Raw genomic sequence first — 16,886 nt, forward strand, 5'->3', positions numbered from 1 at the left:
TAGTGGCACATGTTTCTAGCTATGTGAGCAAAATTATCCTGAAGAATTATCCTTATATAATTCCTTTCAAACACTTTATAATTTTTCAAATACATAGAGAGATTGAAAGACCTATGCAGTGGTTACACAGATGCGTCTGCTTAATATCTTGGTGATATTCATTATAAATGTATCTCTCCACGTGCTGATGCATGTATGCACACACAATCACACTCACACCCACAGACATTCCTTTTACTAAACGATCTCAAAGTAGGCTGCAGACACAATGACAGTTCACCCCTACACACTTCACCTTGCGTTTCCCAAGGACAGTCGGCTATATGAGTACATGCTATATTTCTGCACCTAGGAAGATCAGCATTGATTTCATGTCTCAGCCTTTATCATCCTCAGACAGATTTCTCCAATTATTTGAAGAATGACCTTCATGACTTTTTCTACCTCAACACCCCACCCAAATCTAGGATCCAGTAGGAGTCACACATGGCATTAGCTGTTATGTCTTTGTCAACCTCTGAAACATTCCTACCACTTCTTTCTGTTCTTTAGATGGTTCTTCAATGGCAGAATCATTAAACCCTAAATGGTATCATATATTCTAAATTAGTTAATTCTCTAAGACAGCAATTATTTGCTTCTTTGGGCATTTTCATAAATTAAAGGAGCAAATGCTAGATCAAGGTTTATATATGTCCTTTAAAATGTGTTATTATTTTACAATGAGAATATTGTATAGTGACTGCTAATTAAATATTAACAAAATGAGTACTGAATCAGTAGTTTACAATAGCCTAGGTGTAATAATTAAATATTCTCCATACAATTCTCATAATAAATTTAAAGTCTTTTTTTTTACCAGAATCATAAACACTTAATTATGTTTATTTGAAATTCACTTTTGATAAGAATTTAAATAATCATACCAGGAAACATTGGATAGGGACTGGCATTGTGGCTTATCAGATTAAACTGCTGCCTCGGTATCAGCTGCTTCAATATCTTTCCCCTCCTATCCCCTTCTGTCTTCTCTCTCCGCCCCCTTTCCTTCTCTATATATACCTTTGTTTTTCAAATAAATAAATCAGTCTTAATGAAAAATAAATATTTAACAAAATTTACAATACCAAACATATTTGTATAGCAACTTCAACTTAAGAAGACAGGTTGATAGTCATTAACAAAGACCTTCCTTTCGGGCCCAGCATGATAGCCTAGTGGCTGGAGTCCTCGCCTTGCATGTGCCAAGATCCTGTATGGGCACTGGTTCTAGTCCTGGCAGCCCCGCCTCCCATCCAACTCCCTGCTTGTGGCCTCGGCAAGCAATTGAGGACAGACCAAAGCCTTGGGACCCCGCTCCCATGTGGGAGACCCAGAGGAAGCCTCTGGCTTCAGATCGGCTCGACTCTGGCTGTTGCGACCACGTGAGGAATGAATCAGCGGACAGAAGATGTTCCTGTCTGTATATCTGACTTCCCAATGAAAATAAATAATTAAAAAAAAAAAAAGATTTACCTTTCAGTGATCTTACCTAAGAATAGCTATTCAAGATCATATATAAACCCAAACTTTCAGTGTAAACTAAATGGGTCTTAGTAGATTAAAATAAAATATTTTAGGTAGTTCTTTGAAATAAAGTGATACGGAATATTTGAGCAGCCGTGGGGTGTGTGAGCTTCTCATCTGGCAGTTTTGTTTTCTGTATTACTTAGATCAGTGATTTTCTTCTTGTCAGACGCCAACATCAGAGAATTGGGCCTTGAAGGGGCATTATTGTCCTTATTAGACAAAGAAACAGATCAGAGGTTATGCCATGTTATCAAAGAGACTTTACATCATATGCTCACGTCCATGGCCGTGGAAAAACTCTCCCTTTGGTTAAAGCTTTGTAAAGATGTACTCGCTGCCTCAGCTGGTAAGTACTGGTAATAACAAACTGAAATAATAAAGCTGAAACCAAAAGCTATATAAACCATGTCTTGCAATGACAGTTCTTCAGTCCTGTATGAATATTTGGATTATACTTGTGTGGATGTTGCTATGTTACTTTCTTTACATAAAGATTCTGCGATACACATTTGGCATAGCATTTATGCTGCTTGGGACACCTTTGACCAGGTGTTGGAGTTCCTCCATTTTCATTGGCTTCCTGTTCTGCTTTCAGCTAGTGTACACTCTGGTAGGCTGTAGGTGATGGCTCAGGTAATTAGTAACCTGCCACTCTCATGGGAGAGACAGGTTGCATTCCAGACTGCTGACTTTGGCCTGGCTCAGCCCAGCTGCTTGGGACATTTAGGAAGTGGGGCAGATGGCTATGTCTCTTTCTCTCTCTCTCTCTCTCTCTCATTATGTGTCTGCCTGTCAAATAAATAAGCAAATGAAGATTTTGTGAAGGTCTTCAAAATTTTGTGGAAATTACATATCATGAAAAAATTGCATGGGTTTCAAAATGTTTTTGCACCAAAATAAATTTATCTTTTAGTTCCGTAATTTGACAAACTTTAAAAGTATTCTCACATGGGAACGGCGCAGTAGCCTAGTGGCTGAAGTCCTCGCCTTGTATATGCCAGGATCCCATGTGGGTACCAGTTCATGTCCCAGCTGCTCCACTTCCCATATCTAGCTCCCTGCTTGTGGCCTGGGAGGGCAGTGGAGGACGGACCAAGGACTTGGGACCCTGTACCCACTTGACAGACCCAGAAGAAGCTCCTGGCTCCTGGCTTTGGATTGACTCAGCTCCGGCCATTGCGAGTACTTGGGGAGTTGAACCAGTGGATGGAGGATCTTTCCTTCTGTCTCTCCTTCTTTGTATAAAATTTGACTTTCTAATAAAAATAAATAAATCTTAAAAAAAAAAGAAAGAAAATACTTCTAATGTCTAATTCTTATTAATTAATCAGTCAATTTTTTTGTTATTGTTGTTTAGTCATGAAAATGTAAGACTTAAACTTGACTGTTTTATTTTGATGGATGGCTTTCTAGTAAAATTCAACTAAAAAAGAAAATTGATGTTTATGCTCTAAAAAGTATGACCTGATTCCTACTGGCCCAATTATTTCTTTTCATAAATATAACAAATAATCTGAAGTATTGCTTCAAATCAATTAAATGGAAAACTCACCAAAGATAGATTTTCAACAAACCAGTTTCTCTATGGTTAATATTAACTTGAGATAGTAGTGGCAGATATTTGACTAAACTGTTAAGATGCTACTTGGGTCACCCACATAATTGCTGAAATTTTTAGTGTTCTTTTATGTCTATTTTATTCTTACTGGGCTCTTCACCTCCAGTAATTAAGATCTATTCTTTGAACATTTTGGCCTTGCATATTTTCCTTCCATTGCCTACTAGAGAATTTTGAGCTTCTTTAAGGATTGCCAACTATGCACAGGGGGTCCTGACCATCCTTCTGTTTAGATCTTAGTTTTTCATATTGGATATAATTTAATGACTTTGTCATTTTGACCTAGAATTTTTAGAGTAGTCCCTTTAGACAGTACTGCTATTTGTGGTATTATAACTAATCATTTGGTGGTATTAAAAAGAGGTATCATGGGGTAAGCATTATCGCCCAGTAGGATAAACTCTTTTTTGTTTTGTTTTGTTTGTTTTAAGAAAATGTGTGCTAGTTCAGCAGTAATTCTGGTTTGCATATGATATTTTTTATGTTCTTTCATAAATGCATCTTCTAAATAATTATAACATGTATTTTGCATTGATAAAAGATTTTACTACTATAACGTCTGTGGACATGATGCAAGAGGAAGAAGGAGATAAGGGGGATGACGGCTCAGTCCTGACCACCAGGAGTGATGAAAAGTCCCACCCTTTTACCAACCCCCGATGGGCTACGAGAGTCTTTGCTGCTGAGTGTGTCTGTAAGATAATTAGCCAGTGCGAGAAAGCCGACAATGCACATTTTGACATTATTTTGGCACAAGAAATGAAAAAAAGGGATTCAAGAAGTAAGTGGCATCATATAATGAAAATGCCAACAGTTTTCTGAATTGAAACTTTTATGAAGCTTCTGCTTATCAGTTATCTTGGTGTAATAGATGTTGCCTACAAAACATTTGAACCTATCTTAGTGTAAAGGAAGCCTAATTGTAACACTGTTTTTAATCCTTACTATTCAGTTTTATTATTTCTTACCTATAGGTGTACATGTGTGGCTTATTGTTATTTTTTAAATTTACTCAAGAACATATGCTCAGAGATACAATAATCATCTGTAAATGCCTTAGAAATAATTCTTTGGGCCCAGACAGATAGCCTAATGGCTAAATCCTTGCCTTGCATGTGCCAGGATCCCATACAGATGCTGGTTCATGTCCTGACTGCTCTACTTCCTATCCAGCTCCCTGTTTGTGGCCTGGGAAAAGAATAGAGGATGGCTCAAAGCCTTGAAACCCTGTACCTGCTTGCGAGACCTAAAAGTCCCTGGCTCTGGATTGTCTCAGTTCTGACTGTTGCGGCCACTTAGGTAGTGAACCAGCAGATAGAAGATCTTTCACTCTGCCTGTCCTTCTCTCTGTAAATTCTGCCTTTCCAAAATAGAATATTGGTACTGCTGGTCTGAATTAGTTATCTCCTAGAACCTTAACAAGTATAAAATTAGTATTCTATAAATACTAATGAATCCTAGGTTCACATTATAGTTGACATTAACTAAGATATGTCAATTCTTTACTGTGAACTATAGCTCTGTTATTCTTCTGATTGATCTCTATATAGTTAATTCTAATACATTTGAATATTTACTCTCAAGTTCACACACACACATATATTCAAAACGATTATTTGTACCCCCTAATTGTTTTATTACTGAACATTGTTAAGTGATTTTCTAGCATCTGTTCCCAGAATAGTTTTCATTCAGAAGAACTTTTTTTAAAAAGATTTAATTGACTTATTTCAAAGGCATAGTTTAACAGAAAAGGACAGACATCTGCCATCTGTCCCCATGGCTGCAGCAGGTGGGCTTGGAAAAGGCTGAAGCTTGGAGCCTAAAAGTTCATCCTAAACACTTAGGCCATCTGCTGCTGCTGTTCCAGGCACGTCAATAGAGAGTGAGATTATAAATGCAACAACTGGGACACAAACTCATGCCCCCTATGGGATGCTAGGGTCAGAGCAACAGCTTTAGCCAGTACAACACAATGCTGCCCGACAAAATTTTATACTGACTGGCTTATAGGAATGAAGAGTTCTCAACTGTCATTTCTATAGCCAGAAGTGTCTTTTATATTTTTGACATTTGTGTGTTTAAGAAGACATACAAAAATATGATAGTCTAGCCCATATAAAGACTCACATGAAGAGCCAACATTGTGTGATGCAGTGGGTTAAACTGTCACCTGTTGTCATCTCATATGGGTGCCACTTAGAGTCCTGGTAGCTCCACTTACTTCAGCTCTCTGCTAACACACCTAGGAAAGCATCAGAAAATGGCCTGTGTGCCCTGCAACTCACATGGCAGTCTCAAATGAAGTTCCAGGTTCCTGGCTTCAGCCCATCCCAGTCCTGACCATGGCCATCATTTCAAAGATCTCTCTCTTTCTTTGTGTAATTCTGGTTTTCAAGTAAATTAACTGGGGGTTGGGGAAAGGAAGGAGAAGAAGAGCCACATGAAACTTTTTTCAAAAGCAATATTAAGTCTTCTACCTGCAACTTGACAAAAGAGAATAAATTACTGCCTAATTTATCAAAACCCAAAGTCTACTAAGTTTCAGCTGATGTGCTTTTATCAGGAAGTCTGGTCAAGGTTTCTTTTGAGCATACCCTTCATACTCTTTTAAAAGATGCTATTTCTGCCTCTGGTGTTTGAGTAGCTATGTGTAGTTATTTGGTTTGGGCTAAATTTGGGTATACTTACAGTATACATTAAATCTAGCTTTAATATCTGTATTAAACAGTATAATAAAACAGTTACGTGGAATCGGGAATAGTAAGCCTGGGTCACTTAAATTAAAGAAATTATCACTTAACCTAAGTCTTAGTTCCAGCACATTCTTTTTCCTGATAATACACTTTGGATCTTGTAGATGACTTTTTGGTGCTCCATCTTGCTGACTTGATTCGAATGGCTTTTATGGCGGCCACAGATCACAGCGACCAGCTCCGTCTTTCTGGCCTTGAAACACTGTTAGTTGTTATTCGGCGATTTGCAAGTGTTCCTGAACCAGAGTTTCCAGGTCATGTGATCCTGGAACAGTATCAAGCCAATGTAAGCACTTTCTGTTATACAATTTTATTATTGGGCCCGGCACGGTGGCACAAATGGTTAAGGTCCTCACCTTGCATTCCCGGGATCCCATATGGGCGCCAGTTCTAATCCCGGCAGCCCCGCTTCCCTTCCAGCTCCCTGCCTGTGGCCCGGGAAAGTAGTCGAGGACGGCCCAAAGCTTTGGGACCCTGCACCTGCGTGGGAGACCCAGAAGAGGCTCCTGGCTTCAGATCGGCATAGTATCGGCCGTTGCGCTCACTTGGGGAGTGAATCATGGGACGGAAGATCTTCCTCTCTGTCTCTTCTCTCTGTATATCCGCCTTTCCAATAAAAAAAAAAAAAAAAGAGTTTTATTATTAAACACCTGGATAAAAAGTCCTTGAAACTGACATGTCATCTCTTAATTCATAGTTGAGTATATAACCTCTGCTAACATGTCACTAGAATAATCAGTAGATAAAATGTATATGTTTGAAGAGGAAATTTTACAGCTAATTCTTTATAAAGCTTCAAAGAAAAGCAAAGTGGTATATAAAACAAATCTTGTATGAATTCAAGTGTTAATTTTCACAATTAAAATTTCCTTGATACTTTGGTAATGAAATTCTTTTGAAAATATCTTAATAAGTAACATAACACTAAGTCACTGCTAAATATTCTACTTAGGCCACGTGAAAGTTTTATCTTCAGATCATTACTCCTAGAATAGAATATTATTTATAACCCTCTTCCCACCTCCCCCCATGCTTAGGAAAGGATTCAGATTTCTTTTACTGGCTCTGTAGTCTTTCTAACTAATTGTGTTTGGAGCAAAAACTTCACCTGCCTTATAATCCTCTAGCAATCTTCATTACTATGATTTAGATTAGCATTTAGGGAGACCAGAGCAGTTCACCAATTTAGTTAGCAGCTTTCAACAGGTAACAACAGTGTGTGTCTAGGGAGAATGAATCAATTGAAGTTACGCAGACTATCAAATATAGGAGCTATGTTATACAGTTAGTACTTTGGAGTTCTAAGCATTAGATATTAAACTTAAGACTTACTTAAACAAAAGAAAATTTGGGGTCTAGAATCTCTTAGTTGACTCTGCTTTCATCTACGTAGGTGATAGCCTCAGTTTTTCTCTCCCATGAAATCAAGATAGCTCTGCTAGAACTCAGCCCCTAGGAAAGACTTTGTTTCTCAGAACTCTCGGTCAAAAGTCTTGAGAATTTATGCTATTGTAGTATGCATCCCCGGAGCCAGGCAATGCTGCTGTCTCCAGATCAACTACACTGACTGAGAGGTGCAGGGGGAACTGGTGTCCTCCAGGAAAACCTGGGAGGTCACTATCTGAAAACCAGTGAAGATAACAGGCAGTCAGAGAGCACACATCCATGCTAACTCTTATAAGCAAGCGATTTAAAAATACTGTTCAAGAGAGAACTTGTTACAGTCTCATATACTGATGTTTCATGTCATAATTTCTTGCCAGGTAGGAGCAGCACTCAGACCAGCCTTCACTGCAGAGACACCACCTGATGTCACTGCCAAAGCATGCCAGGTGAGTGGTTAAAAAGATGAACTTCCAAAAATCATCTGGGGAAGTAGTTCTGCAGGTAATAGTTAGCATCAAGATTCTTAATGATTTCTTCCCATCTGTCTCAGCTTGCACCTTTCCTTTTCATTCTCTACAAGGCAAGCTAATGTATGGATATGTCATTGTCAATTCAAACAGTCCATACTGATAATCATGGGACTTTTTTCCTCATCTTTTGCTCTCACAAATAGTGCTACCATAGATGACCTTATGTATAGCTCACGCCACTAGATACAAATAGGTGAGTTAAATCCTTCAAAAGTGAATTGATGGATTAAAGGGTATACTTTGGATTTTAGCATTTTAAACTCTCACCAGCAGGAAACCTAAGTGTGTGTTTTCCTAGTCTCAAGAACAATCTATGTTTTAGATTTTTGTGTATGGTATAGAGTAAAAAGTGTTTCAGGACAGTTGAGAATTGTTATTTTGAAGGAAGTTGAGCATTGCAGTGGCTTTTCTTTGAGTAGCCTGTCAAATTCAGACAGACCTTCATGGGCTAAGGTCTGAATAAAAGCAGGAACTCATGTGAATCAGTTAACTGTAAACATTATGGAAAAACAAACTTTAATCAGTTCTTTCCACTTTCTTTTAATCAGTTTTCTGTTGGAAATAGTTAAGTGCCTTCAACATTTAATGATGTTAAGCGTTCTGTTTGAGTATCTGATTTACCATGTTGTATAAGTCACTTGAAGTCTTCCGCTGAAGGTACAATTAACACATCAAACCTATTGAGCATCAGAACAACACACTGCCTTACACGGTATTGTGATCACATAACTGATTGGGAACTTTGCTGCCCTCCCACCATCATAAGAGGAACTAATATGACATATCACTTGCCCAGGAATAAATTCAGAGTATATTTTGTAGCAAGTGTATATCACTTTTATACTGTTGTTAAGTTGAACCATCATTAAGTTATGGACCATTTGTACCTAAATAAGAAATTTTTTTCCTAGGGAAAGAAAAATATGGCATCTGGAAAAACTAGATTGTTCCTAATAACTGAGTAAACTTAGTATATTGCCAAATTATTTGTAATGTTTCATTTTAAAATGTAAACTACATTGTCTTCCAGATAATCAAAATGTTCACTTGGAAGTAGACATTTAGCCTGGCAGTTAAGGTGCGGGGTAGAATTTCCATATGCCACGTTGTAGCACCTGGCTTTGGCCCCTAGTTTCAGTGTGCTGTTAATGCAGATATGAGAAGCAGTGGTGATGCCTCAGATAACTGGATTCTGCCATGCATGTAGGAGATCTGGATTGAGTTCCCAGCCCCTGGCTCTGGCCAGCTGTTGTAAGCATGTGTGGAGTGAACCAACAGACCACAGTTCCGTTTCTGTTTCTGTTTCTGCCTCTCAAATAAAAACCTCCAATGAAATTTTAAATGTGTAGTGCTGTAAGTCTTTTAATTATGTAAGCTCTGACTTGAAATAAACAAGATTAGGATTTTATTCCAGTGTTAACCCAAACATTGATAGTCATGTTTTTTTTTTTAAGAGAGAGACTTTTTATTTTTTTTTTTAAAGAGATCTCTCATCCATTGGTTCACTGTACAGATATTCACAAATGTCCACAACTGGTGAAGTAGACCATACCAAATCCAGCAGCCAGGAATGCATCCTGGTGTCCTATGTGAGCAGCAGGTACCCAAGTAGTTGAGTCCTTCCTGCCAGGGTGCATATTGGCAGGAAATGAATCGAGAGTGGTGGGCATCCCAAGTGGCACCCTCATTTATTTATTTAAGATTTATTTGAAAGAGTTGTAAAGAAAGAAGGAGAGCTAGAGAGAATCTTCATCTGCTGCTGGCTCATTTCTCAAATGACTGGAATGGCCAGAACTGAAGCAGACTGAAGTCAGGAACCTGGCACTTTATCTGAGTCTCCTGTAGAGGTGCAAGACCCTAAGTACTTGGGCTTCCGCAGGTGCATTAGCAGGGAGCCAGATTGAAAGTAGAGCAGCCACAAATCAAAATGGCATACATATGGGATGCCACCATCACAGGAAAGTCCCACCTGCTATATAGCACAACGCTGGCCTTGCCAGAGTACCACCTTAACTACCACACCAAATAACTACCCCATGAACAATTTTTTTTTTCAAGTAATGAGGAGAAGTAGATTTATTTCAGATGTTTGTTTATGCATTTAGGTTATGATGTAATGGCTTCATTTCTCTCTCCATATTAATAAAATATCTAAAATTTTATAGACTTAGTCGTGCTTATACTTAATGTTTTATACTTAGTTATGCTGTTTTCCTGGTTTGACTTCTTGCCCTTTTAAACTGCTGCCTTCTAATGACCAATAACAGCCACTTTCTGTTGAATTTCTTGATAGTAAGATGGTTTCAGTGACTGGAGTCCTGAGAAATGGGTGAGCTATGCAAAACTCAAAAGGGAGGTACTCATACTTTTTAAATATAACTTTTTAAATTTTCTTTAAAAACAGGTTTGCAGTGCCTGGATAGCAAGTGGAGTTGTGAGTGACCTTAATGATCTCCGAAGAGTTCACCAGTTGCTTGTTTCATCATTAACCAAAATACAGGCTGGAAAAGAAGCTCTAAGTCACTTCTACAATGAAAGTGCTTCTACCATGGAGATCTTAGCTGTGCTGAAAGCTTGGGCAGAGGTTAGTATTTCTTAATTTATAAGTGGGATTTAGGAATTTGTCAATAAACACCTTAGGCCATAAGTTGAAATTAACTTTAAAATACAGATAAATCCATTTAAGAAATTTATCACTTGAGGACCCAGCACAGTAGCCTAGTGGCTAAAGTTCTTGCCTTTGCACGCACTGGGATCCCATTTGGGCGCTGTTCGTATCCCAGCATCCCTGCTTCCCATCCTGTTCTCTGCTGTGGCCTAGGAAAGCAGTAAGAGAATGGCTCAAAGCCTTGGAACTCTATACCCACATGGGAGACCAGAAGAGGCTCCTGGCTTCTGGCTTCAGATGGACTCAGCTTTAACTGTTGCGGGCCACTGGGGGGGTGAATCAACAGATGGAAGATCCTCCTCTTTTGTCTCCTTCTCTCTGTATATCTGACTTTATAATAAAAATAAATAAATCTTTTAAAAAATATTATTTGAAAGTCAGGTTGACACAGAGTGAGGAAGGGAAAGTGAAAGAGTTTTCCATCTGTTGGTTCACTCTCCAAATGGCTGCAGTAGTTAGAGTTGGACTAAGTTGAAGCCAGGAACTGAGAATTCTATTTGGGCCTCCTGTGTAGGTGGCAGAGACCCAAGTTCCTGGGCCATCATCTGTTCCTTCTCAGGTGCGCTAGCAGGGAGCTAGGTCAAGGCTAAACTCTGCTACGGGATGCTGGTGTTATAAGTAGGAGCTTAGCCCCCTGCACCAGACTGCCAGCCTATGTAAGTCCATTTTTAAGGTAAACAAAAGACTTCCAACTTGAGACTGAATTGTAGGTTAATAGAAATGTTGCCCAAGCTTTCTGAAGAGTTTTCCTGTTGTCTTTTTTCTACTGATTTAAACTGAAGCAGTTATTAGCCAAACATTTTAGGGAAATCACCTTTTATTGAGATCTGAATTCATGGAAATACGAGTTTGCTTGTGTGTTCTATCCACTCTGTAACTCATACTTTAGTGTTCTTAATGTTTTTAGAATGAGTTTGAATATTAAATAATAATCATGTTCTTCTCCCCAAATAAAGAAATTGTATTGTGAAATGTTTAATTATCCTAAACAACAGGAAAGCCACATCATTTTCTATTTATTATTGAAATGACTGGGCATATTCAAAAGAAGGTAAAATGGTATAATTAATACACATATATCTATCACAGAGCATTAGCAGCTATCAGACCTTGCCTATTTTGATTCATATGCCATTTTTAAAAAAAGATTTATTTGAAATATGGAGAAACAGAGACAGAGAGAAATATTCTATCTGCTGGTTCACTCTTCAAATGGTTATGCAACAGCCGGGGCTGGGCCAGCCTAAAGCCAGGAGCTGGGACCTGCACCCAGGTCTCCCTTGTGGGTGTCAGGGACCCAAACACTTGGGTTATCTTCCATGGCCTTTCCAGGGGCAGCTCTTGTATTGGATTCTGGCATCACACGTGACAGCTTAACATGCTCTGCTACAGTGGGAGCCCCTCTACTCTAGTTTGGTGTGTGCGTATTCTCACACATCTACATTCTTGATACTGTATTACATTTCAAATATGCTCAAAGATAAGTTTGCCTCTTTAGGAATATGTAATATATTATGACACCTACTCAGTAGATGCAAAATTTTCCTTTTTTTAAACTAACCTTTAACAGGTCTACATTGTTGCTGTACAAAGACATAAAAACCACAGGCAGCCTTTGAAGACCCCCACCGGCTCAGAAGAAAGTGTCAGGAGTGGGTCCTGTTCCTCAGATGGACTGCTTGACTTAGTCCATACTGATCTGAGCACACTGAGCAGACTCTGGCTGGCTGCCCTTCAGGATTTTGCTCTGCTAACTTTACCTTCAGAATTTGCCTCCCAACTTCCTGTTGAAGGTAAGGGGATAAAATATTTAGATAATTCCAAGAGTGGTAGTAAAAATTATATTTTTAGAACTCCTCTATTTATCTTTACCATTATACCCTAATTTTATTCTTCCCCCCTCCCCCTTTTTTTTCTTATTGAAAACTTTCATTCCAATTTTATTGATGTTTAGAGAAAAGAGTTTTGCACGTAAATTCATTGTAGCTTGAACTTTGGGCACTACTTCTATTTGATCCAGTTAAGAACAAAGCCAAACTAGGACTTGTTAGGACTTAAATGGCACTTTGCTAATGATTCTCTATTTGAAATAATCTTTAGCAAGAAGGCCTAAGTTGCATTGATTGTGCATCAGGAGATAAAAAGCCTAATGGTAATACAGCTGGGCACTTCCAGAAAGATTTACGATTCTTGTCCCATTCTAGCTAGAAGATTTTTGTTTGTTTGTTTGTTTGTTTGTTTGTTGTTTTTTAAATCTGGGGGTGCTGAAATTAATTTCTGATTAATCAGAGATTATATGCAAGTTTTTGCAGTAAGTGGAGAAGAGAATTCCAGCCTGGCACTCAGTAGGCCTCCCCTGCAGATCAAATCACTGAGTGGGTGAGCACAGTGAGTCTTGAAGATAAGCACATGCTCCTTACTGGGCCATCTAAGGCCACGCGAAAGACCTCTGGGGAAGCCATTGTGGAATGGAGACAGCCCCAAGCCTCTGGAATACTCTTCACTTGCATGGAAATTCAATGCTCTGAAGGCCAGATGAATGTTTATAAATTTCTTATGATTCTTGTGGTCTTGAAGCAATGTCTGAAGTCTTCCCAGCAGAGCAAAAACTTGCTTCTGCAGTCCATGCAAATACTGCCACCTGGCGACAGGTGGCCGACTCTGGGGCACTGACAGGCTTGGAGGGGCAGGCAAGATACACACTCGCGAGGACCACTGGGTTGTCTGCTGCCTGCATGGAAGGGAACTATTCCATGACACAGGTTTCAGAACTCATCCTTTGTTGCAGAAGGAGGATCTCTGAATGGGCAGGCAGTTTGCTATGTTGTTGAGCGCTGAGCTACAGTCACACGGGCAGTGTTTGTGTCATCAGCATGTGTATTATGAAGTGATGCATCTTGTTTTGCTAGTGTCAGGGTTGGTGGCTTCTTTTTGGGCCCTGGAATCCATCGTGTGGCTTAAGACCTTTTCTTCTTGAAGGATTTTTAACAATGTTTATTTATTCTAAAGGTAGAGTGACAGGGAGAGACCGAGAGATCTTCCATGTGTTAGGTTCATTCTCTAATCCCTGCCCACAGGCAGGCCTGAGTCAGGCTAAAGCCAGGAGCTAGGAACTCCATCCAGGTCTTCCACCTAGGTGGCAGGGACCTAGGTACCAGGCCATCATTTTCTGCTCTCCAGGCTCATGCACATGAGGCATGGGATGTAGGCATTCCAGGCAACTGCTTAACCCAAAGAGGCACCACACCTGCGCTGACCAGAACGCTGGTTCACAGGATAACCATGTGATAGTTGTTTCTTGCTTCATGCCCTGAAGTTGATTCACAGTATCATAAGATGTGCCTGTCTTGTGAGATAGTGACAAATTACTCTTAGCGTATTTTTTTAAGATTTCCTTCCTTTCTTTCTTTTCTCTCTCTCTCTTTTTTTTTTTAAGGCCAAGATACAGAGAGGAATATTCTATCCACTGATTCACTCCCTAAATAGCCACAGCCACCAGAGCTGAGCTGATCCAAAGCCAGGAGTGAGCAGCTTCCTCTGGGTCTCCCATGTAGGCACAGGGGCCAAGGACTTGGGCAATTCTCTGCTGCTTCTCCAGGCTATAAACAGGGAGCTGGATAAAAGTGGAGTAGTCAGGACTCAAATTAGTGTGCATATAACATTCTGGTACTGCAGGCAGAGGCTTAATGTGCTATGCCGTGTACTCAGGCTGAATCCAGGAGCTTCAACTGGTTCTTCTGCTTCGTGGCAGAGGCGCAAACATTTGGATCACTTTTGCTGCCTTTCCCAATTAGCAGGAAGCTGAATTGGAAGTGAAGCAGCTGGAACATGAACTGGTACCCATCTGGTATGTCAGCATTGCAGGTAGTAGCTTTATGTGCTATGCCACAACACCAACCTCTGATGCTTTTTAAGTAAACTTGTAAGTATATAAAATAATGAATTTGTTTGGGAATACACACATTATTATGAAAGTGACTGATTCAAGGAAAATGATGACAGCAGAAAGAGCAATCAATGGTGTAACACTCATGCTTTTAAGAAAATGAGACAAAATGGTAATGTCAGCACTGGAGGTAGGAAAATGAATTTTTTTTTGCAATATTTTACAATTACATTATTAAATGTTAAGAATTTGCCTGTGGATCTCCTATAAAGTTGAATGTTAAGTCAGTTCTTTGACTCAGTAGTTGTATTCCTAGGATAAATTAAAACATTAGAAACAACATTGATAAGGAATAATTTGGCCTAGCAGTGAAGGCATCACTGGGATGCCCACTGTCTGTACTGCTAGAGTGTACATTCTAGTCTGGGCTGCACTCCTGCTAATGAGCACAATGGGAGGCAGCAGGTGATAGCTTTGGGTTCTTTCCACCCACATGGAAAGAAGCTCTTTGTTGCAATTTACCCTAGTCCCATATGTTTTGGGCATTTAGGAAATAATCTGGCAAGACTAGAGTCTTTGTTTCAAAGAACAAAGTTTTAAAATAATAATAGGGGCCAACATTGTGGTATATATAGCAGGTTAAGCCATTCCCTGTGACATCAGCCTCACAGATGAGCACCAATCTGAGTCCCAGCTGCTTCACTTCTGATCCAGGTCCCAGTTATTAGCCTGGAAATGTAGCCAAAGATGGCTGGGATACTGGGGTCCCTGCCACCCACACAGGGGACTGTGATGGGAGTTCTGGGCCCCTGCCTTTGTCCTGGTTCAGCCCTGTCGCTGCCATTTGAGGAGTGACCAAGCAGATGGAAGAGATTTTTCATATCTGACTCTGCCTTTCAAATAAATAAATCTTTTTAAAATAATGACAATAATACATTTCTAAAAAATATTAGGCAGGAAAACAGTAACAAATGACTACATACTATACATAGGAGTGTATTTATATGAAGTCCAGGAACAAGCAGAACATAGCTGTTTTGTTTAAAATCAATAAGCTGTTGAATTGAGGGGTAGCAGACTGGGAAGCAGTTACAAAAAAAGAAGAAATCAGAATTTGGAAACCAATCTGCTTTTTCTCTTAATGGTTTGCTCTCCGGCACTCCTTTCTTTGTTTTTGTTTCTGATAGGTGGTGCTTTCTACACAGCAGAGACTAGCGAAAATGCAAAACTTCATTATTCCAACTCCTGGGCACTTATCCTGCATGCCACAGCGCTGTGGCTTACCAGCACTGGCTTTGTGGTTGCTGACCCCGATGAAGGAGCTGCTCACCTCTCCAGGCCTGTGACACCAACTTCCATGGGGCAGGGCTCATCATCCGGAGCGACTGTGAAGTCCCCTGAGGATGTCTACACTGATCGATTCCATCTGATTTTAGGTCAGTAGAAGCTTTCAAGTTTACAACCTTGCATGCCTTCCTGATTTGTGCCTCACTGCCTTCACTCCCTCATAGGTGTTAGCCTGGTCATAAGTAGGGAGGTTTGTATACATTTCAGGTAATATGGATTTTATTGTATTACATCTCCAATCCTATTGAAAGGTGACTTCAGTATCAAGTTGAATAAGTTGTAAAAGCCTACTTCTTTCACACTGTTTTAAGAGACGGTGGCATCTAAAAACACTGTCAATTTCTTGGGAAGACAAATACGCTTAGAACTTTTCCTGCTTGTCCTCCAAGGATTACAAGGGTCAAGAAACTATGATGATTAGCTAAGATTGCAAGCAGGTATTAAAGGTCAAAGATCAGTAACATTATTAGATTTTGAAGTTTAATGCCTTTTTTCTTTTTTACCTTTCCTGGAACTTCATTTTAAAAGTGAGGCTTCTTTCTAGGAACAGTAAGCTTCTAGAAAAAAGGGAATGTTTTTCATATTAGTGTAGTTCTGAGAAACAAACTAAAACCATTTCCTATAAAGCATGTATTGATTATATCAATATGAGGGTTATAAAAGTAAATGATTAAGATTTATGGTTCATAGAATTTACATTTACTGTTCATTGCCAAGCCAGACATGACCAGATTTCTGTATCCTTGAGCACACTAAAAATTGATTTCCAGCCATCTTAGGATGGAATCTTTTTAAAAAACAAACGTATAGGATGAAGATTACATTTTTATAAACTGTTTGGCTTGACTACTTGAATCCAAATTTCTGATGCACCATGACCAAACTTGAATGAATTAAATTAAATTAAATTAACATCAGTTACCATTTGTCACTTAAAAGCCAAATGAGTTTACAGCTACTTGTCAATTGAAAATAAGAATGCAGGGGCTAGTTTGTGATGCCACAAGTTAAGCTGGCACCTGCGATGCTAGCATCAGTGCCCCAGCTGCTCCACTTAGGGGCCTGGGAAAACAGCAGAAAGTAACCCAAATGCCTGCCTGGGAGACTAGATGAAGCTCTTGCTCCT

General features: G+C 39.4%; 1 protein-coding gene across 2 annotated transcripts in view; it reads left to right on the forward strand.

The window, feature by feature from the left end:
- Nucleotides 1-16,886, forward strand: part of HEATR5A (HEAT repeat containing 5A) — an 85,364-nt gene that overhangs the window by 53,443 nt on the left and 15,035 nt on the right. For both annotated transcript variants that reach the window (XM_040968682.1, XM_040968681.1), the window contains 7 exons: nucleotides 1,736-1,915; nucleotides 3,729-3,968; nucleotides 6,048-6,229; nucleotides 7,707-7,775; nucleotides 10,264-10,443; nucleotides 12,098-12,320; nucleotides 15,601-15,849. In XM_040968682.1, the coding sequence (XP_040824616.1) occupies nucleotides 1,736-1,915; nucleotides 3,729-3,968; nucleotides 6,048-6,229; nucleotides 7,707-7,775; nucleotides 10,264-10,443; nucleotides 12,098-12,320; nucleotides 15,601-15,849 (1,323 nt within the window). The remainder of the gene's footprint in view (nucleotides 1-1,735; nucleotides 1,916-3,728; nucleotides 3,969-6,047; nucleotides 6,230-7,706; nucleotides 7,776-10,263; nucleotides 10,444-12,097; nucleotides 12,321-15,600; nucleotides 15,850-16,886) is intronic.

This window comes from Ochotona curzoniae, unplaced genomic scaffold, assembly GCF_017591425.1.
Source record: "Ochotona curzoniae isolate NIBS_2020 unplaced genomic scaffold, NIBS_Ocur_1.0 scaffold_4701, whole genome shotgun sequence".
Lineage (NCBI taxonomy): Eukaryota > Metazoa > Chordata > Mammalia > Lagomorpha > Ochotonidae > Ochotona > Ochotona curzoniae.